This window comes from Crotalus tigris, unplaced genomic scaffold (genome assembly GCF_016545835.1).
Source record: "Crotalus tigris isolate CLP2741 ecotype Arizona unplaced genomic scaffold, ASM1654583v1 scf7180000024339.11422700, whole genome shotgun sequence".
Lineage (NCBI taxonomy): Eukaryota > Metazoa > Chordata > Lepidosauria > Squamata > Viperidae > Crotalus > Crotalus tigris.
This window is the reverse complement of record NW_024100509.1, coordinates 1,890,446-1,914,219: the sequence shown is the minus strand read 5'-3', so window position 1 is coordinate 1,914,219 and position 23,774 is coordinate 1,890,446. Positions and strand designations below refer to the sequence as shown.

Here is a 23,774-nt window from a genome sequence, read left to right as displayed (position 1 = left end):
TTATGCACTCGTCAATCTACATGCATTAAATGTATCAGTAGGTTTAAACTTGAATGAATCTAAAAATGCTGTTATTAAAGAGACTGAGATATATCATGTTTTTCAACACATGGATTCCAAAAATAGATGAATTTTTCAATCCTGATATAGAAACAAATGAAAAAGGATACAAGCTCTGATAGAGAGTTATAAGAGATTTCACGGCTCTGCTGGCATTGATACATGTGGCCCGCACAAGATTTGGCAACAGTTTTGCAGTCACAATTGCTCCGTTAAACAAAGGACCAAAAAATGGGACCTGTCAATAAACAAATAACATGAATATAAAACATGAAAGAAGTGAAAGAAATTCCTGTGGCAGAATTCATATTATATTGCAGTTTTTAGCAGCAAACGTATAACATCTATGTGCACGCATACCACTGTAAAAGATTAATTTCCATATTTTTGGTGGAAATCTTTGCTACACTTGATTGCTATTACATAAATCAACCAATATTTATAGCATTTGTACTGGTTTTAAAACAAAATCATCATCTCAGAAACAACAAATATAATTACATACATAACTACATAGCCCATTAAATATGAAAATAAGAATTCTGAATTTAGATACAAGTACATCCCTTAATAATCATTGTCAACTTTGACAAATCAACATGCATGCTAGTTCAATGAGAAAAATGTAAAAATGATAGAAAAGGCTGCTGCCAATGTGAGATCAATCTTTATTTTAGGGGGTTCATTCATTATACATGAAAATAATTTTTTGGATGGGATTGATAATGAGTTTAATGGGCTAGGATATTTAGTGATTCCAAATGTAGTGCTTCTAGCAGCCAATTAAATGTAGAAATATTTGAATTTTCTTCAACATACAGTATTCTTTCTGTTTACATGTGTGTGTGTTTATATGAAAAGCAGAACACTAAACCTGTGGTGACAAACCATCTGAGGATTACAAATAGAGGATAGGGGTATCAAAACTGCAGATATTAAAATAACTATGAGATTTCAGTTTGAAAAACCATCAAATAAAATGTACCATGTTTAATAAAACTATACTGTAGTCCATTACAACATATATGGAAAGTATGAGCATTACAACATATATGGTTTCGTATGAGAGTGTCCCATAGATTTTTCAAAATTCTTGTGATTGTAAAGCAATATTATCTTTATTTACATTTTTGCTTATTTTGTAATTATTGAGCAAAATGAAGTAGTGCTATGACTCAATTAAAATACAGTCAAGTTTAAACAAACCATTTTAGTTCAGAGCCCTATCTTCGATAGTAAGCAACATAGTTTGAAAGCTTGTGAATGAGAAAATTATTGTACCAAATGGCTGAGCATTAATCTTTGCTGACTAGGTTCAATATAACGAGGCATCTGTGTCCCAGGGACCTCTCAGTGTGTCCCTGGCGGTATGCACACTGTATGAGTCTGTGTGGCATTCTTTGTCTGCTTTTACAGGCAGCTTTTTGCTTCATTGTTTAGAATATCTTAATGCATCAGTGATGGGTGGTATGCATTCATGCTAAAAGACTTACTATTGTTTTTTCTCAGAGGCTTTGTTGAACAAAAGACTGAATCATAGTTCCCAATAATTATATTGGTTAATTAAACAGACAAAAAAGTTTGTCAATCACTGCATGGTTACCAGGCAGGAAGATAAAAATGAAAACAATAAAGCTGTAGCAATAACAAAAGTAACAGCTATCGCATTAGAGGTTCTTATATCACGAAGCTATTAATACAAAATTGGTAAATGTTAACATTACTCCAGGTGTCTCTACTTGAATGCAAACAAAAAGGCTAACATTATGAATGTAAAAGGCCAAACGTTACCACGGATCCTGAAACCTGAAAAAGAAGTGACAGCTTTTTCATTTGATTAGCGAACTCAATTTAAATACCAAGAATTGCAACCAACCAGCCATTTATCTCTACAAGACACTTTCATTCATCCCATGGTCAGTAGCTGATTGACCAAAGGTTGGTCACATTTGCCCCTGAAATGTGTTGAATAGTTAATTGTATATTATAATTATATTTTTAATAGACAGTAAATTCCACTTCGGTCTTATTCTTTCTACAGGATTTTTTAATGCATAACTTAAACAGACAAACTTCTTCTATCATATGTTTGCAAAGATATTTTAGACTACACTTAATCGTTGTTTTAAGAAAGGTGTCTACAAACTGAATAACAGCAATAAAAGAAGCATTATAAAAGACAGGGCACCAGAGAGGGAGATTCTAATATTGAAATATTTTCTTCCAACTGGTCCCTTCCAAGAGTGAGAAATGTTAATACTGAAGGGTCCTTTGATCCACAAAAAATGTCTTGTATGTATCCTGACTTACAGCCTAAATGTTGGAGATATGGATGTTTGGATGCTACTTATTATCATATTTGGTGGTCATGTAAAAATATAAAAGCTTTTTGGATTAAGATATGGTGGAATATCCAAAGAATTTTTAGAAGAAGGGTAAAATTTACCCCACAATTGTTTTTGTTAGGTATTGTTTCTGATTGTGATACTAAAGAGACTACATTGATGTTAAATTTAATCACAGCGGCAAGGTTGTTAGTAGGGCAATGTTGGAAGAAGGAATCTTTGCCTACCTTGCAAGAGTGGTTTTTTAAAGTTTCTTATTTGGCGGAAATGGCAAAGATTTCGGCTTTTTTGAAAGACCAATCGCAAGAGAAGTATTTTTTGGTATGGAAAAAATGGATAGACTTTATACAATATAAATTGGATATAAAAATATTATTTAGCTTTTCAATAACTTATATTTAAAACTTTAGATATTTCATAGACTTTACAGACTTTTTAGACTTTTTTTCTTTTTTTTCTTCTTTTCTTTTTCTTTCTTTCTATTTTCTTGTATTTCCTTGTATTTTTGTCTTTTTATACATATATTATTGTTAACTATTTTATAACTTGTTTAATCAATGTACTTAGACTTGTTTATGGTTTATATCTGTTTTAAGATTTTTTGAAATTTTTTTAATTAAGCCTGTATTCAGCTCTGGGAAGGTCGGGGGAGGGTAGGGGAGGGTTGGAGGGGTTCGGGGAAGGGATTTGTATTGTTTTGTAAAATCTAAAAATTTTCAATAAAAAAAAAATACTGAAATCAGGGTCCTTGGTGTTCTCGGAGTTTGGTTGTTTTCTTGCAGACATTTCATTACCCAAACTAGGTAACATCATCAGCGGGTTCTGAAATAGTCTACAAGAGAACAATCAAGCTCAGGGAGCACTTAGGACCCCTCATTTCAACCCTCAGCTGCAAATATTCCCCTTTATTGATATTGATAAAATATTGGGATGAGTTGGGAAAGAAGAAATTATTTTCCGGAAAGCTATAATATCTCTCACAATCCTATTCAAGTAGCCTTCATTTAGTGACTGCCTTATACAGCAGCCATTTGCAGTTATAAATGTGATGAAAAAATAACTTACAAACAGTCCTAGCACCGACAACCTTTGCAGGTCTATAAAGGAAAACTGAAGGAAGATCGCAAGCCCCGTTGCGGTTCACTTAGCCAACCAATTTCTTAATGACCAAGTTGTCAATCCCAAATGTGGTCAATAAAAATGAAGACTATTTGAATCAAATTACTGATTTATAGAGAGATAAGCTTCAATAAAGGAGAATAAATATGCCCTGGCAAGGCAAGCTACTATGTATAAGGAGCAAAACCTACATCAGACATGTCAAACACAAGGCCTGGGGCTGGATGCGGCCCGTGAAGTGGTTTCATGTGGCCTGCGAAGACATCCTGGAAACAGTGAGGGAACGGCCCCCGCTGCCTTGGCCCTGGCCCAGGCCGGCCGGAGGGAGCCAATGTACAATTTTGTGGTGGCCATCTTGTCCCTTGCCCCGGTGGACCTTGCCTTGTCCCTTGCCCCGGTCCTACCCCCTTCTGCCAGAGACCCTCAGATCTGTCCCACTCCTGCCCAGGTCCCCACAGGCACCCTTGTAGAACTGGCCACACCCACCCAGTAGGCCACACCCATTCCATCATGCCCACCCAGTAGGTGCACCCACTCTGGCCACACCCACCCAGCCCCCCAAGGGTAACCGCAATGCTGATGCGGCCCTCAGTGAAATTGAGTCACCCCTGACCTACAACAACTTGCACTGATGATTTACCCAATTGAGTAATGGATGTCTACAAGCAAACAACCAAGCTCAGAAAGCACCTAGGTAAGCTGTTAAGCTAACTGAAATACTCCTGAATCCTCTTCACAAAGAGGTCGTCAACAAAACTTTCAGCAGGTTAAAATTGAAATTTGATTCTTCTGCTCAAAAGCAGTGTTCTCTCTCTTCCCTTTTTCAATGCTTTACTTCTTAATCTTTTTAATCAAGTTATACATTTGAATTTTAAACCCACTGCTTGAAAATAAGGCAAGAAGTTCAGTTTAAAAAAAAAACCTTTGTGACATATTGATAAACTTTAGTCTTAATAACCTTAAAGTGTTATATAAATACATTTCAATGAAAGAGATTTCATTACTGGATGCATTTAATTTCAACAAACTTCAAAATGTAAATGTATATGTCAGATATTACTTCTCTTCATTCTGATGCAAATTTCTAACTGCAAAGGTCTTTTAATTCTCTACACGTCATCTGCTTCTGAATCTGAACTTCTCTTTTCTTTTTTTTCCCCCTGGGTGCTTCAGTGCCTCAGGGTAATGGCAAGAACTATCCCAGAAGGCTGACTCAGTGTGCCATTCTGACATCATCTAAAAATGCATTTATTAAGCAGCTGAACAATTTCTCCACACCAAACAGTGTCACAGGGTGACATTAATAAGCACACATTGAAAAATCTGTGTAAACTGTGAAAAATTACAGCAGCTGAACAGGTGAAAATTAGATTCATCTTTTTCCCTACTGGATACGATTGAAGGCACTAGAGAGTAAAGTAAGAGAAGGTAAAATAAGAGCACATGACTATTCAAAAATTACAATGATGGTTATGCGTCATTTGATATCAGATCTTTCTAATGGAACATGAGTGGGCATTTTGAGTTTATGTAACCATGTATCATCCAATCAAAAATAAAACTAAGTAAAAGTGCAAGTTTTTTTCTGAATGTAACCCTCAAACTATAGAATGTTCTTCATTTGTTATTCTTTTTTATAAAAAGTTAAGATAAAACTCAATACGGAATTAAAAGAAAAATACAAAAGCAAAGGCAACTCTTTCCCCAAAAGGAAAAAAATTTAAAAAAAAATACCTTGAATTTATTTTTGGGATTCATTATAAGGTTCAAAGGGCTTTCCCCCCAAAAAACCTTTTGATCATAATGAATGATTAACTGGGCACAACCATTAAAGATGGTATGCTGTGTAAATGTGCTTACTGCCAACACATTGTAGAAAGGTTCAATTTAATGCATTTTGATGACTTAACGAGTCAATAAAAAAACCAACACTTTGCCACAGAGTTCCAATGAGATACACTGAGTTTAAATTCCATGCTCTTAGTTTTTTCAAGATTTCCAAAAGAACCTGTCATGATTGATATATGGATTTTATGTAATACTGAAAAGTTTCTCATAATTTTAAATTATACACATCTAGTAGTGTATAATTCTTCAAAAGATATTAATGGTTGTAAGTGATGAGTTTTAACTAAGCTTACAAAGGAATAATAGAACTTGACTCATCTGAAATAAAGCTGAAACATGACTAATCTTTTTGCAGAAGAGATTTAACAATATGAATTTTCATAAATAATTAAACATTTAACTATATTTAATTCAGTTCTTTGTATTAAATATATTTGCATTTGTAAGATAATTATTAAGAAACAAGGATAGAAATCAGGAGAGCCTTTATTTTTCAACTGTCAAAATTTTTAACTATCAATTTGAAATGATAGGGAATTTCCTTGTCTAAAAGCAATAGTTTTTTATTATTAAAAGGTTAGTGAATATTTTTATTTCATCAGATCATTGAGGATTTAAAGATCCCATGAATACCAGAGTTTTTTTATTGTTTATTTCAATTTATTTTTATACATTAAATGCATGTATTTATGTATATATATATATACAATATAGATGAATTTAAATATATTGTATTTAAACTGCTGGACTTCAAATGACATACAGCAGTACTGAAGGACAATAGAAGGAACATAAAATTATAATATAAAATGCAGGTAGCATAAATAAGCAATAAATGGTGTAATTATTATTCTCCATACTGCTGGATCAGTTCAGTCTTTAAAAACTTCCAGAAAGTCAGTAATGAGGGCACCATTCTAACTTCAGGGGGGAGGCCATTTCATAGTATAGGGCCACAACTGAGAAACATTGATGTCTCCTCTCTCCCTTTTCTTATTTCATGGATTGGGGGGTCATAAACGATTTTGAAGAGGTACATGCATTTTGGATGGATTAAACGGGCTGCATACTTACAGAGAAGGCAGCCTGTAAGCACCTAAGTGTCAGGGGAGGAAGGGAACTGGATAGATAGATTTTTAATTCTCCCTGCCGGATTCCCACAAGGAAACTCAATGAGAAGCCAATAGCAAGTCAGAATTTGTTCCCTCTTCTCCTGCTTTTCTGTCTGCCCCTGTTTCTCTGTTTAAATAAGGAAATGTTTCTGAAACAATGACCCAACAGGACATGGATTGTCTAGTTTTTTTAAAATAACAAATCAAAGATACTTCACATCTCTTTTTAAACCAGCCCTGTTTATTTTGTGACCAGAGTTTTGATTGCCCTGTGTTTTCTGTGGAAGATATGATGCCAGAAACTTTAATCTTAAGCTCCCATTTCTGCTATTCTTAACTACAGGAGGCCTAGCTAGACAGCACAATCTCCATTTTCATCAACTATATCTGGTCCTCTACAGCCACAGTAATGAAGCATCCTTTTACCTCATCATCAAAGAAGTGAGAATATTACCAGTACTATCTTAGACACTTGGCCCTGAAGCCACTTAGAATTTTCGCTGGCTTTTTTGTTTCAACAGTTGGGGTTTCGTCGTTAAATCACTCCACACATCTCCATTCTATGCTTTGCATTTTAATTTCTTAATTTGACTTCACTTTCCAGTATATCTTAAGCATATATTGATTAGATGCCATCAAGTCAATGTCAACCACATAAATAGATAATACTTTAAAATTTAAATTCCTTTTGGAAATATGTCTAAGCATTTATGATTTTTAAAAAAAACCCTACTTCTTTAACTCTGAGGAAATAATGATAGGGGAGGCAGATGTGCCCTCTATCTACCCCAGAAGCTCTAATAGAAGAAAAAACTATTTAACTTTACAAAAAACTGTGGCCTAAGAAATTAGAACTTTCTCAACCCTAGAAACTCCAACAGAACCGTCACTTCTCTATGCTGGCATTTGCAATTACTGAAACAGCCTATATCTTTCTCCTGGGTAGCACACAATAGCAGATTTAATCACACAAGCTGCAGTTGCTTTAGATTTTGTTTATTAGACCAGTCTAACCTTTGCAGGGAGCTATCCAGGGTGCTGTCTGATTATCTTAACTTTGCTTTATTGTTATTGGTTCTGTGCTTTACTTATTTTTGGTTTTTAAGGATGACTTTACATCTCTTCCAGCATATTATCAGGACAGTTTTCAACAAAATATCAAAAGCATGATAAATAGGAATAATGCATACTAAATTAAAAATAGAGAAACTATACAAACAGAAAAATGTATCAAAGACAAAAACTATCAATGCATGACCCATCAACAAAACAGCCTGTGGAAATAAGATATTTACTTGTGGCTTGAAAGTTATCAGAATGAACAGAAGGAATGTTCCACATGCAGGTTTCATCTCTTGGTAGGAGAACATGGGGAAAAACTTGCTGATGATGACTTAAATGTACAGGCAACTAAAAATAGAAGCTAATAATTCCTCATATACGTGGTCCCAGCTATACAAAAATTAGAAGACCAGGACAATTTTTTTTCAATGAAGTAAAGAAAAAAGAGCAAAAGCAATTCACAAAAATTAATTATTGGTTCAAGTACCCCAATTCCAATTAGAATATAGAAATTTGCTAAAGAGGTCTGAGGTTTTTATCTCAGAAAGATGGTCTACAGCAGGGGTGGCGAACCTATGGCACACGTGCCAGAGGCGGCACTCAGAGCTCTCTCTGTGGGCACATGTGCTGTGCCCTGGAGATGGCGAGGGACTGGCCCCTGCCGCCCTGGCCCCGCCCACCCAGTCTGCCATGACCACGCCCACCCGGCACTCCATGATAAATAAGTGGGTTTTGGGTTGCAATTTGGGCACTGGGTCTCTAAAAGGCTCGCATCACTAGTCTAGAGAGTATATTCTGTGTTCACTATCTGCTCACAACAAGCAGTGGGAAATGTCTTGCTACGCAGGAGGATTCCTGAGAAAGAAGGTATAAAGCAAACCCAAATATCTTATTCTGAAGACCGTTTCTTTTCTGGGGAATTATAAAGTGGCATGTCAATTACAGGAGCTGAAAACCAACACAACTAGAAGGCAATATTTGATTTAGTTATAGTACTTACAACAGTAGTAAGAATGTTTTCAAGAAATACAGTATAAAGGCAATGGAAAAAATACCATGCATCAATACTAGCATAAGTGTAACAAAATACCCTGAGATTATATCAGTGTTATTTTCAAGTACAGAAAGAATTCAATATCACTTCAAACTCAATTCAACATCAAACCTAACTTTTCCACTTTTGATTTTTATCTGATTTTACTTTTGTAGTTGCTTTGGATCCATCTTGGTGGTGATGGTAGTGGGAAAGCAGTTATTATTTTAAATATCATTTAAATATTTAATATTATTAAATAATATATCAATTTAAAATTTAAATGTTGAACTTATTTTTTTGTACATTTTGAAGTCATATTTGCACATTCAAGGAATTTTATTTTATTTTCTCTTATTTTTCTACAGTTCCTGAATGTCCTTCTAATAAATGAATGAATGTGTGCGTATGTATGTGTATATAACACATACACTTTTTTCTGCTAAGTTACTAAAGAGGTACAAGTTACACATCTGCCAGTAATTAAATCAATTAACCTCCATTCATAAATATAAGTCAGACTACTTAACATTACATTTTTCATTTCATTAAGGAAAAAAACATTTTTAAAAAATCAGTTTTCTTTAGCATTATGAATGATTCTACTATTATAAGAACCTGACCGTGTTGTATTGAACTTCAGGACCTACCTGTTGTTTCTTCATAATCTCGATGTAAAACATACGATTCCTCATTGGATAAATAATAATTAAAACATCACCAAAATCTGTTGGTATAATGCCCCTGCGATAGTTTCTGGTGTGTTCAGACCAGATAACATGAACTTCATCATTTCCCAAGTGACGAAGCTGTAACAGCAAATGGATTTGCTATTAATCAGAATGACAGAAGACTTTGAGGAACTAGGGTATAGGAATGAAATTACAATGCCAACAGTATATCTCAGGGGTGTCAAACTGGCGGCCCGTGGACCGGATGCATCATAGTGAAACCGTGCCCACCCCATTGCCGGCAATGGCAAACAAGTCGCGATATGTCGCAACATGCCACGTGACGATGTGAGTTTGACACCCCTGGTATATCTGCTTCATGAGAGAAAATTATATAAAAATATTTTCTCTGTGTTAAATAACTTCCTCTTTTCAAACATTATGGAACCTTACATGGTTTATTACCTTGTGGTAAATGAGTAATAATACAATGACTAGAAAATCAACAAAATGGAAGGAATCAACAAGAGAAAATTCACAGTAGATATGCTTTGTATCCACTGCAATTCAGTAATTTTCATTCAAATTTTAATAACTATATTCAGTTAATCTAAGATGAAATTAACAATTTGAATATTACAGAAACAGTTTACAATTTCAAAAGCTGTAGCAAAACCAGTGTTCTGTAAGACTTAGGTTAAAATTAAAATTGTGTTCTTTCTGAAAATAAATTACTTATTTATTTATTTATAAAAGCAGCTGCAATCCGATTTTCACTTACTTAAAATTAGTCTTACTAAACACAATGGGAGTAATCATATATAGCCTTCCATAACAGCAAGTAAAAAAAAAACTACAATCAATATTCAGTTATTAACTAATTACGCCTCAGTTATACCCACATCTACAAAACCATTTTGTGAGATATTAAAAGGCATAATTATAGCACACATTAAATCTCAGTTATATTATTGCCGTAATTTTAACAGTAGAAATCAAAAGTCACAAAGAAAGCTAATAGAAAAAACAGAATTTGTTAGTCCAACGTTGCCAAACAGTATACAAGACAATTTCTTTCTTCTAAGTTTTTCTATACGTATAAAAATTTCAGTGCTTATTACTCTGTAAGTATGTAACGTTAGTACAGGGAATCCTCAACTTAGAACCACTATTGGGACTGGAATATCAGTCATTTAGCAAAGTGGTCACTAAGCACCCCCCGTGACTGTTTCAGTTAGGTGATATCTGGAAAATGATACAAATAATTAAGAAAATTGTGACACTTAAAGAATAACATACATCTTATGGTATAAACTCTTAGATCAGAAATTCTTGGGCTGTTGTGTTGTTTTGCTTCAGAAGGCTAAAGTGACAGTGCCTATGCCCCTGAAACTGAGAGTGAAAACATAGGAGTTACATTTAAAGATTTATTATGGCTAGTGGTGACCTAGTTCATATGTGACAATTTAACTTTGGGGGTATTCTGGTTCTTACAGGAGCTAGAAATCAGAATAATCATTTTTGAATAAATATCTCTTTATACTGCAATCCTGGCCCTCCTGGTTGCAGCCACCAATCTCCTGGATCATCTCCTGGACCGAGCGAAAGAGCTGCATGCCAAGGAGTTCAGCTCTCCTCTGTGCATGGAAAGGAACTGCTCTGATGGGTTGCAGGAATGGTACTGGGATCTTTGGGATCTGGCTTCCATTTCTGCAGCCTTACAAAGGAGTTACCCGTCCCCCACCTAATGTGTGGAAGAGAACGGCTCTGGCTGACTGCAGGAATGGAGCTATTTCCTGCAACTTTGTTTCTGCTGCCCTTTGGAGGAGTTCACGGGTGGACAACTCCTTTGAAGGCCTGAGGAACAGAGCTCAGCTCTCTGAGACCTGAGTTCCGTTTCTGTAGTCTTTCACTCTCAAACGGGGCGGAATCTTACTTTCATGGCAGGTGGCAACAGCTTGCCCATTTTTCCTGTTCTTTTCCCCACAAACTTTCTGGGAAAGCTGGGAGAGAAGACTGAAAAAGGTGATCACATGAGCGCTTGGAAACTGGTTGTGAGAAAAGATTATCAAGCACACAGATCATGATCATATGATCACTCTATAATGGCTGAAAATGCATTATGAGCCGTCAAGCACCCTTTACAAGGCCATTGTAACTTCAAATGGTTGTTAAATTGCCTGTCATAAGTCAAGGATTACCTGTATTAAAAATAGCCCAAGCTGTTAATAGTTAAGAAAGCAACAAATGCTTATACTTGAAATAAACAAACTTAAAATACTGTTTTGTTTATAATAGGTTACAGATTATATATAAACATTTTCTGTGTATGCATTAAAATACCAAGGGTTTAAAAAACAAGTCCCAATTTTTGATAATAGGTATTGAGTTTTAAAATGCAGAAATTAAAATTAGAAATGGGTTCCATATTTTAAATGATCCCAAAAAGAAGGACATCTTCAAAGGACAAAAGTTAGTAAAGACTCTAACTTAAATTTTGCTATCAACCCTGTCCAGTATTATTACATTTCTTGAATGTATTTGGATAAGAAGATACCCTGTAGTTTTTGAACATTTGCTATTTTTTCAAGCCTTTTAACAAGAATTGCATGTTTGGGCATGCAAGTCTATGTGTCATTCTGCAACTACTGCTTAATAAATAGTGATAAAGGATATTTAGCTATTCTCTTTGTCTGCCAGGCTTACACACTAATGCTGACTGGTCATGGTATAGACACCTAATAGTCTGACCTCTTTTCCCTACTAATTGTATTATGGAGCCAGCTGGCTTCAGAAAGGAGTTGTCTGCATGACTGAAGAACTTCTGCTAGGGTTAGGCATGGGTGCTACTTTTACTGAGTAATAGCCCGTCCTGACATCCCCATTGTCTTCCTGACAGAGTGCCCATCCTAAAATCGAAGTTTTATTTGTAAATTAACCAAGAAACTTCCTGCCAGAACAGTGCTGCCTGGAGACTGATAATGTGTGCCTTTCATTCCCTTTCACTCTTACTGTATTCACTGCCAATTTGTTTTCTGCTGCCAGCCAGCCTCAGGCTATAAAAAGCCTTGTAAGACATAAGTGCAATTATAGTCCTGGAGTCAAATGAATTGAACAAATCCAATAGCGCAGCTCTGTCTCCACTTTGGAAACCCCTACAGCAGTTAGATTAGCTGCTAAAAATCTAATCTAGCTATAACTAATGAATTTCTTGAGTAAAGGAGCAAAAGTTCATTGGGGGGGCGGTAGCTGTGTTTCTCAACTGAGCGGCTTTCTGTCACTAATTGATTTTTTAAATAAAAAAGCTACAAATAATTTTGACAAGGAGCTGTTAGTTAGCTGCAGTGCATGCATCTCCATTATGGTTACAAGATGACTGGATTGAAAACAAAGATGAAAAACTATACAAATCCTTGAGACCAAAAAATACCATCAAATGGTTATTTCACAAATCTGTGAGCAATTGCAATTACTTTACTGTTTTTTTCACTGGACTATAAAGAAAACAGAAAACAGAGTTGTCCTTCTGGCTGGTATTAAGAAAACATGTCTTTAATTATTTTATTTAAAATCAACTATTAATATTCCTCAATAGTTGTCAAATTTATGATACTTATTTTAGATGTCATGTGCAGGTGCAACCATTTTACACACAAAAAAGACTCTCTTATTAAATATTTCTATGACATCTGCCTTACACTGTGGGTCAAAAATTATACTGCCTGCCACAGAATGGTCATATTTATAGGCAGTTTTTCTGGGCAGCAGGTGGTATGACCTTCTGTCATGCTATTGAGTTTGTCAGCTAAGCAAGTTATTCAGCTTTCTCCTTACAATGCTTGGAAATTGGCAAATTAAAAGCAAGGGGGAATGATAATAGCAGGAATACAAGTATCACCTAAATAGCTGAAGAGGCAAAATACATTGTTAAATAGAGAAGCAATTTTAAAATGTCTATTTTTGCTAACAAGAGATTTAAACATACAAATTTATATAAAACCTAATCTACAATATAAATATTAAAAGTATCTGCCTCTATAGACAGACTACTAAAAGATGTTATAGAAGAGGAACAAGTTCTACCATACAATATCAAGACTGATTTCAAAGTGGATTTAAAAATGATAAGGTCACAAGAATGGCATGGAAAAAGATGTTACATTGGACATACAAAACAAGCCAGGTAATGTCATAATAATTAAAAAGGATATGCAAATAACAAAGCAAGTGAGTGATTGTAATTGTAATCTTGAATAAAATTACTTCACAAAACCCACAAACACAATAAAAAATCATGCTGCTAACAGGAGGCAACAAGCACTTCTGAAAAGGTCATATGGATTATATTATTTGATATTTAAGTTTATATTTTACCTTTTTGGTCAGTGAGTCATCTGAGTCAAACGGCATTCGTGTAGATACATGAAAAATTACTTCAATAGTTGAAGTAGCATAATATGGGGCTGTTTGTCCTGTGCTACCGTTACGCTGAAGGCCACCCATAAACCCGCAGTGAGTTGAAAGATCAATCTTAATCAAGCAAAAAATAAAGATATTAATCTGCAATTCTAAACAAAGGTAAAGGAAATAACCTCTGAATTTACTGGGACATTTTTACTAAACAAACTTAAAATTAATGTTTTGTTTTGGTTATTTTAGCTTATAAGTCATTCTAATTGAAGTCCACTCTGGTGGCATATATCTGACTTCATTAGTTGGTATAAAACAAGACCCTACAATAAAATAACAGCTATCACAAACATTAAAGTAACATTAAAGCAGACCACATAGCACTAGGCACCTAAATCAGTTTCTTTTATAAGTATTCCTACAAAGAACACTTCAGATTAGATATAATATATCACAGATATCATATGTCATATTATCACAGATGATACACCATTCAGATGTATTAGAAAAGTAAATGGTTTCAGTGACAATTAAATAATGAGGTCTTAAGTCAGGGACTTAACTAATGGGTTGAAGAGTATCCAGAAGGGTGCATAAAGTTCTCTTTATAAACATTTTATGTTAGATTTTCTGAATTAGGGTAACTAAGTGCTCAGAACCAAAATTATTGTGGTAACACAACAGACGTTATGTTGAGGTTTATGGATGTTCCGAGTTAAAAAAAAAATAGATTAGCTTTCCTAAGTACTACCTAAATGATGGTACATGTCTGCTGGGAACATGCAATATGTGAGAGTTGCACTCAGGCTCAGTAACAAAAGAAATGCTGAATTAAGTTGAACAGTTAATCTACAATGTGGAGAAATTATTATCACCAGTTCAAACATTCCATTACCACAATTAATATTATTAATTGAAACAAGACATTTGGGTAATATTTACCTCCCAACCCAATCCGGCAATAAAATCTTCATATGCTTGGCTTCCTTGAGGATTGGACAATATTGAACATTTATCTTCTTGTCCTTCAGCAATGTAAACCACTGCAATCTTGTGAGTTTCACGACTGCAAAAACAAACAAAAACTATTATGTTACTTTTATATATTTCTATTCTGAAGAGTTACTAAAATAGATTTAGAAATAATGAAGAATGTGTAATTAAAAATATACAGTATATCCAAAAAAGGAATGTGTAAAATACAAATGGGGGCAATTTTTAGACACAGGAAGAACCATCAAGAGTAATTAATTTTTTTTATGGCTGTCCTTTGTTACTTGCACTGCTTTTTTTTTTAAAGTGCCTCTGAATCAGTGTTGACTCCTGACAATTGCATGAAAAAGTCCCTGCAGTTTTCTTGGCAAAGATTTTTGGAAGTGGTTTGCCATTGCCCACTTCCTAGAACTGAGAGAGAGAGCGACTGGCCCAGCATCACCTAGATGGCTTTATTCCTAAAGTGGGACTAGAACTCAGTCCTCTATTAGTTCTGATGCTAATATTTCCATTTCAAGTTGTAAAGGTGGAAATTTATGGTTCACTGGATTTTTCAGTGAAAGTTTAGTTTAATGTATTATGATTTGCTTGCTACATTCAAAATGTATCACTTTCATCATATTATAAATTCTGGTCTTAAGCTATGAACATTGAATTGAATTTAAACATATTTGGGAGAAGCACATGTCCATCATCCGACAAAAATTAAAAAATGATAAAAATAAATAAAACATTAAAATAAGTAAAAAAAAATAAATACATTAAAAAGAAAACAAAAAATAAATTCAAAGGGCAGACTCATTAGACCACTAGGTCTTTTTTTTGCTTCCAGTTTTTCTATCTTTCTAACATTCCTCCTTCAATTTCATAATTACACTTTCAAATGTGTTCTAGTCAAATAAAAGTTAGTATGATAAACTCATATAAAAGAATGGTATGGTACAAGTAGTCTTTGACTTATGAATGGTTGCTTAGTGACTATTCGAAGTTACAGTGGACCTCCCAAAAGCTACTTACGATATGGTGCTGAAGTTATGACTGCTGTAAGCACCGCTGTGGTCATTCGCCCTTGTGACTGACTGCAGGGACGTTGCAGTGTCCCTCCGTCTATCTCCCTCCATCTTCCTGGGTCCCCCCAGGCCTTGGGCTTGCTTCCCATTACACTGGGCCCCACACCTGTTCCTCATCTACTGAAGATCTCCAAAGTTCTGGGGTTCAGGTTAGGGAAAGCCACTCTGTTGCTGGGCTGTGTACTGCAGTCCCAGAAGAAGCGATCACCATTTTCTAAGGAGCCACATTAAATTGTGGTTGCTTCCAAATCTGTGCCACGTGGCTCAGCAATGTTTCCTTAATGTGAGCTCCTCAATATTCTGCAGTGTATCATAGTATTCTGCACTGCCGCGGAATGCTGCAGAGCTTTGGTCAAGGAAGCAAAGTAAGCTGCTTTGTGGCTGGGCCTCATGATGCAGTCCCGGAAACACTGAACTGTGGTTGCTTGGAAAATGGCAGCTGCTTCCAGGGTCATGCCACATGGCTCAGCAACAGAATGACTTGTTTTGCTTACGGTCACTGCATATCTGGGTATAGGATGTGTTGTGGTCTTTTTGTTTCCTTCTTAATTTTTTTATTGTTTCTTTTGAATAGTATGTATATGTAAGTTTATCTCCAAGTGACTTATCGATGGCTGATTTATCTGAATAACAAGCTTCGGGGAATTATCTATCATTTTTGGATTTGGCTTGGTCCTCAATTTTCCAGTTGAAATTAAGGGTATGTCCATATATTGCAAGATTAAGAAGTTTGTATTCTGCCTTTTGACTGCTAGTTGGTGTTCATAGATGTACTTTGTCAGTCTTCTGTCTGTTTGCCCTACACAGTGGCTATTACAATCCTTATACTATATGTTGTAGAATAGATCACCCCCTTCCCCAAAATATCCTGACTTTCTTTTTATGTGACAATATTTATGATATTTGGAGAATCATTGTTTCCCCCTTAAATTAACATTTCTCAAGATTAAACATATTTGGTTCTTTTAATATATTCTCAGAGAGCTTAGTTTTCAGATCATCCACACTGGCCTTTTCTGACACTTTGAAATCTTCTTAAAATGAAGTGCATGGAAATGGATTCAGTACTTGAAGTGGGGTCTAACCAAAGCAGGACAGAACAAAACAATTACTTTCAATTATTTGGAAAAGCTTAATTTCTGTTTTTTGTACCCCATCATACTTCTGGCTTATATTCAGTTTGCAATCAAATAGTACTTCAAAATCTTTTTTTTGCAAGACAATAAGCCAGATATCCTCTTTTTGTTCTAAAATCTTCACTAAGTTTTTTATGTAGCTATATTGGCTTCTTTTGTATCATTTATGCTTTTAATTGGAATTGTTTACAATGATGCTTTCAGTACCTCATTCTTTAAAAAATCTCCCCCATCTCCAATCTCCTTCCTATTAGTTATCTTGCTATGTGACCCTTTTATCTTTCTCTGAATTTATTAAAATCTGTTGTTATTCTTTTCAACCCAGTAAAATGTTAGAAATAAATTAAACAACTTGGAATTTGATCCGAACAGTGGCAGAACAATTTTCCAAAACCAAACCAAACCAACCAAATTTGGTTGTGGAGGGAGAAACTGGAAAAAGAAAGATCCAACCGGAGCTACAGAGAGAGAAAAAAAAATTCTACAACAAATTCTACCATATAGGTAATCATTGAGTTATGACAGCAATTGGGTTTGGAATTACTGTCGCTAAGTGATGCAGTCGTAAAACACAATGTCACATGACTGCATTGCTTAGCAATGGCGTTCCTAATAATCCCTGTTGCACTGTTAACCAAATCCCACTGGTTGTTAGGTGAGGACCTATCCTGATCCAAGCCATTCCTAGTTTGGTCTCAATGGCAGCAGCACTGAGGCTGCAGTAGAGCCTCGGGGCCTTCAATGGCCTCAGCCAGCTGCCACTGTCCCCAGACCTCTACTTTAGCTGCAGTGCCGCTCCAATGCCACTCAGGGTTGTTTCAAACCCTGCACCATGGTCAGCCATCCCAGTGCTAGCTGCCTCCATCACTCTATGCTGTACAGGTTCTGCCAAACGCAGCTGACCTTCACCATGTTCCTCCTGCTGCTCAATCTTCAACCCCAGCACTGCCGCCAAAGAATGACACCGTGCAGGGCAGCCACAACGGCTGAGATGGGCAAGAGATAGGTGAGTGGGGGAATTTAAGCACCTTATTGTCATAAGTGTTGGCAGGATGCCGAGCACCTGAATTTTGACCACATGATTGCCAAGGTGCTGCAACTGCTGCAACTGGGTTCCAGGGTAAGTACCATCGTTCAGCACCACTGTAACTTTGAGGGGTCGTTGAACAAATAGTTGTTAAGCAAGAACTACCTGTTATGTTAGAGAGGCAATTAGGCAGAGGCTCAGAAAGTTGCTGATTGTTTTATTTTAAGTCCTTCCTCCTTCTCTGTCATGTGACCTAGAGCATAACTACTTTGGAAATAATTCCAGAAGTCATCCTCTGCATGCTTTCTCTAGCTTGTTTTAAGTCCAAGTTATATGCTTGCTTCAATTTCAATCTTCCTTAAAATCAATCTGTTCCACTTTCTCAATTAATCTTGTCTATTGATTAATATCTAGTCAGGAATAGTATTTGCCTCCATTTTCTGAAGCAGAAAGTTATCTGCCAGGCAAGACAGAATGTTCTGGAATATTATGCTTGGCACAGTTTGTTTCCCAACAAATGTCAGGTTGGGAACTGCTGCTTTGTAAATTCTGCAGTTTGCTTTTAGAATGCATTATCTACATATTTTCTTTGTTTGTAAGAGTGAAAGCAGCCATCACCAGCAATATTACTTTTACAGGTAGTCCTTGAACTTATGACCACAACTGAGATGGGGATTGCTGTCATGAGTGCAGCCATAACCCACTGCTTGGTGCATTTTTTTCTTCTTTGCTATGTGAAGTCAGCCCCTTTCGGCCCAGCACCGTGACACATAAAGTGACATTCTTGTGTGTGCAGTCCCTTTAAGATGCTTTGTGCATTGCTTTTGTGCTCGAAGTCAGTGCCAGCAACCAAGCCAGGCTGGCCTCAACAGCATCAGGAAAAAGATGGCAATGAAGGTTTGCTAGGGTGGCAGAGTGCAAGACAACAGGGGGGCCAAAAGGGCATAGATGGGCAAGATAGGTGGACGGGGGGAATGGAAGCAGAATAGATTAGGTTTGATATACTTATATCCTTTCAGATTTCAGAACTAGCATTGCCCTATGGTATGGCCCCTTTGGATGTGTCTTCTGATGGGGAAGAAGAGGAACTGTCTAACTTGCTATCTTGTTGGGTGGCAACCAATAATGCCAGCACAGAATATATTTTAAATGGAAGCTTTTCTGAGAATAGAATAAAGCAATGAAACCTAAGATGCTACACACGTAATTTTTCTAAACAAAACATCACTTCTCTTTTCACTGTTTTTTACTCAGTTTAGTCCCACGTAGAAACACATTCTTATTTATTCTGGTAAAAATGAGGTCATTATCAATAATTCCATTAACTTGGATAAAACAATACAACAAGCTATAATTTTGTTAACAAGTGAACAAAATATATACTCCTCAACTTTAGTTCTTGGCAGTCCACATTTTTCTTCTTATAAACAATTTAAACATATCTTCCTACATGGGCTGTATTCTTCTCTTCTACTCATTAAACTGACCCTCTGGAGCTCACTTTACTTTTTTCTCTTACTATCTATTTTTATTTTGTGAATTTCACATGTATGTAAGCTATGAAATATAATGTTACAAAGTATTCCTACAGCTACTGAATTCTACTTCATTTGGCATTATTTTAATCTTGGCTAGATATGTCAACAAAAGATCACTTCAAACCATCCATTAAAAAATTGCAAGTTTGTTTTCCAGCTTTCTGAAATAAAGCATTACAATGATTCAAATATATGTCTACTGAGTACTGATTATACAAGCTGAATGTATAATCACATTAATTTTGTCTTTTTTATTTTATCATATGACGATTTACAATATTTTTTGCTGGAATACTATTTACTTGCAGTTTACAAAAAAAAAAAAACCCTGGACAATGTAGTTTTTTTTGCATTGGGTTGCAGTTGCAGACAATAGGTTCGCTTAATGACTGTTATGTTCGCTTAATGACTATGGCATTCACTTAATGACCACTGCAAAAAGATCATAAAATCAGTCACAGTCACATCTCACTCACTTAACAACTGGCATGACTTAAGGTCATAATTCCAGTCTCAATTCCAGTCGTAAGTCAAGGACTACTTCTAGGCAACACCAATCCAAAACTGTCCAAGGGTCAAATTTGTGTGGATAAGTAAATTTTATTTATGTATGTTCAAGACCAATATGGGTTTGTATGGAATTTGTTGGATTTATATTTTGTAATTATAAAGAAAGAATAAGATACCTATTTGTAGAAAACAACATTAAATAATGCAACTGATACTCTTAAGCATATTCATGAATTGTAAGTAATTAAAATGTTTAACTTACCATTGTCTAGAGTCTAAATTTTTCAGCTCTCTCAACAATTTAGAATTTTTCTTCAAAATATTAAAACTTTTTCTAAAATAAATAGAATAAAATTATGGTCGAATATCTCATAATACATAACTGGTATATTTTGTAACTAACAAACTGGTGTATTTTGATACTACCCTGAAGCCCTTTCTGACTGGTTTTGGTTCCCAATAATCCCTCCCTCCAAACCTATTAACTTGTGTTTAATATCAGGATTAAGCTTGTGTCTATTATCAGGATCTAGAGCAGTGGTTCTCAACCTTTTTAATGCCGCAACCCCCAACCGGTCGTAAGTCGAGGACTACTCAACTGGTGCAGCACCGTTTGCAGAATGGGACTTTTGGCGGGCTCAGCAGGGCAGAGACAGCCTGGACAATTCCTATTTGCTTTTGAAAGCCAATAGAATTAGACTCTATTCAAGAGAGTCTATTCTATGGCTTTCAAAAGCCAATAGAATACAAGGGAGTAGCACAGCTAAGGAAAAGGGGAAAAAAATGGTGGACTGCATTGTTTGGCGACCCCCGTGAAATGTTTGTTCGACCCCAAATGGGGTCCCGACCCACAGGTTGAGAACCACTGATCTAGAGACCATTTATGTCATAGTCTTCTATAACTGTTTATGTAGCTTAGTCAGAATGGAAGTGTGTTATTACTTGATTTTTCTCTAAACATGTTGTCTAATATGTATATTTTCTATTTTCAAATTATATTTTCTATTTTACCTATGAAATTTCAATTAGGGAAATTCATTAAAATTGAAATATTTCCAGCTAAAATAGTGTGGGTATGTATTTATGGGTACACACACAGAGACACACAAATTTATCTGAAAGGAAAAATGAGCAAATTTCAGTTAGGTGATATCTGGAAAATGATATAAATAATTAAGAAAATTGTGACACTTAAAGAATAACATACATCTTATGGTATAAACTCTTAGATCAGAAATTCTTGGGCTGTAGTGTTGTTTGCTTCAGAAGGCTAAAGTGACAGTGCCTATGCCCCTGAAACTGAGAGTGAAAACATAGCAGTTAACGTTTAAAGATTTATTATGGCTAGTGGTGACCTAGTTCATATGTGACAATTTAACTTTGGGGGTCTTCTGGTTCTTACAGGAGCTAGAAATCAGAATAATCATTTTTGAATAAATATCTTTTTATACTGTACTGGAGTAGGGAAATTTTTACCACTGAAGAATAAGTTGGAAAATTATTGTTTCCCACCCATCCCAATTATTACTCATAAATACTGAATGCTGAAGCCAAATGACAACTATAGTTCATATCAGAATTTTAATTAGTAAATAGCAACTTAAGCATGGCCCATTAGTTTGCCTTTAATAACAATTTAATCCATTTAGATTGAACTGCTATGCCAAACTAAATTCAGGAGAGGCATTGATATTATATTTAGAAGCCCCTACTATCACCCTTTAACCAGATGGACAGAAGTAGCAATCTCACTTGAATTATACTAATTATTGCAATTTGTTTCCCACTTTTGCAATCTTTGCTCAGATCTGTGCCCAGTCCTTTATTAAGGAGGCCAAGAAAATATTAAATTGGAGGGGAAGAATGATTTTACCATTAATTTTTATTCTTAAATTACCCAGGAGGCATTTTCCACCTTGTGACAGCATTCCTTTTAGTGTTAAATAGTCCAATTTTTAAAACCTCCTCAGAGGAAGGAGCTATCTGTTTCCCAAAGCAGACTGAGAGAACAAGATTGGCCCTCAGCCTCAAGAACATAAGTTTTTCTATTTGTAATTTACTGCAGTGAAATGCAGAGTCGGGATTCATACAGTTAAACTATGAAATTCACTGTCCAAAGTTGTGGTAATGCTAGCAAAATAGGGGGAGACATCATTCTAAGGTGGAAAATGTTTCCTGCACAACTCAAGAAAATAAACAGGTGACCAGGACCCAAAGAAAGAAAAAGAAAACAACAGCAACAATGAATAATAAAAAAGTAGTAGTACACAGATCTCTGAAAAACTCCACAAACCTAGTTGTTGATACTAGCTGACAAATTATGTTGAGCTGAATTGCAAAAGGGGAATAGATTTTTCTTTTTCTTTTACAAGATCCCTGATTGGAATTCTGGAAAGGGACCAACTATGTCTGTTTTCCTCAATAAAAAGAGCTCCATATGCCCTCACCTGCAAGTGATGGGAGAGCAGTCCTACTACTTCTTTCATAATAGATAACTGACTGCCTGACCATTTTGGAGGCAGCTTTTTTTAAAAAAAAATAAAAATAAACCATTTCCCTCCATTGACTGTACAAACTGAGTTGGAAGAGGAGGCTGATTTGGTCCTTTCCTAAGTTAAAAAAAGGCTTAGCTTTTCTCCTTTCTAAGGAAGAATAAGAAACCTCCAGGAAACTAAACATTGGGCTATCTTAAAAGAGAATGTAAATAACAAGGGTAAAATAACCTCTCCTCCTCCTTGGATGCTACTTAGAAGTTGGCCCTTAACTCAGTAAAAATTGCTCTCCTCCATTTGGTGAGAAAAATCAAATAGTCCATCACTACTGGGAAAGACACTAATGTTCCTTCCCCCCCCCTCAAAATTCTTAGAATACTGTGAATGCTTACCTTTTTTCCCAAGAATTCATTCCTAAGCCATTTAGCAAAAGTCTGCATAAATGAAATTGTGACTGTAGCAGAGCAGATCTTGGCATCTTCTGATTTTCGCTTTTTGTATTATGATTCAGATAATATCCATGAGCATATTCATTTTCTATGCAACTCTGCTGCATTATTGCTTCAATGATATCACTAGCTTGGGCATGACTCATGCCAGATGGAGATGGGGATGGCTCATTTAATTTTACTTGTGGATATAAAAGACACTCAGGACTAGTACTGCCAATCTTTTCTAGCAACCTATCAAGAGCATCTTCTCCATCATCTATCTGAATGAAATCAGTTGGAGACTCAAAGTTCCGCTTATTCTTTTCCATAATCACCGAGAATTCTCTGTTCTTCTGATCTACTGAACATGTAGCTAATGGCCCATACATCAATTGTCCATCCCAGGAATGCTTTCCAGAGATATCCCTAACAATTACTCTTACTTCTGAGAAAGATTCTTCCAATTCATCATCCAGCTCCCTTTTTGAAGGAATCTGGAGGTAAGAAATGACAGTATTTTCATTAAATTCAAAGATCTGTAAATTGGGGCTTTGGAAGACTTCAGGTGAGAGTTCAGAAGATTCCATACAAGAATTGTTGTGATTTTCAGTAATAAGACTATGTAGAACAGCAGGACCTTCAGTCAGAGGATAATGGCCCAAATTGTTAACTAGATGTGCCATAATCATTCGTGCTGTCAGTGGTATTAACTCCAAGCTCCTCCGTTTCATTTCTGAAAATAGTTAATCATAACAATGATTAAAAAATAAATAAAACAGCCCACACACACAGACACACACACACACAAAACCACAGAACTTTCCCAATTTTGTAACTTAGGACAAGGTACATTTTCAATTTTTATAAGCTTCTAAAATGAGAAAGGTACAAGCTATACAGTCTGACAAGAAATTAAC

General features: G+C 35.6%; 1 protein-coding gene across 4 annotated transcripts in view; it reads right to left on the bottom strand.

The window, feature by feature from the left end:
- Window positions 1-23,774, bottom strand: part of RALGAPA2 (Ral GTPase activating protein catalytic subunit alpha 2) — a 171,550-nt gene that overhangs the window by 52,524 nt on the left and 95,252 nt on the right. For all 4 annotated transcript variants that reach the window (XM_039326149.1, XM_039326148.1, XM_039326150.1 and 1 more), the window contains 6 exons: window positions 22,819-23,590; window positions 20,197-20,268; window positions 14,603-14,726; window positions 13,625-13,780; window positions 9,230-9,388; window positions 171-298 (listed from right to left, as the gene is read on the bottom strand). In XM_039326149.1, coding sequence (XP_039182083.1) covers window positions 171-298; window positions 9,230-9,388; window positions 13,625-13,780; window positions 14,603-14,726; window positions 20,197-20,268; window positions 22,819-23,590 — 1,411 coding nt within the window. The remainder of the gene's footprint in view (window positions 1-170; window positions 299-9,229; window positions 9,389-13,624; window positions 13,781-14,602; window positions 14,727-20,196; window positions 20,269-22,818; window positions 23,591-23,774) is intronic.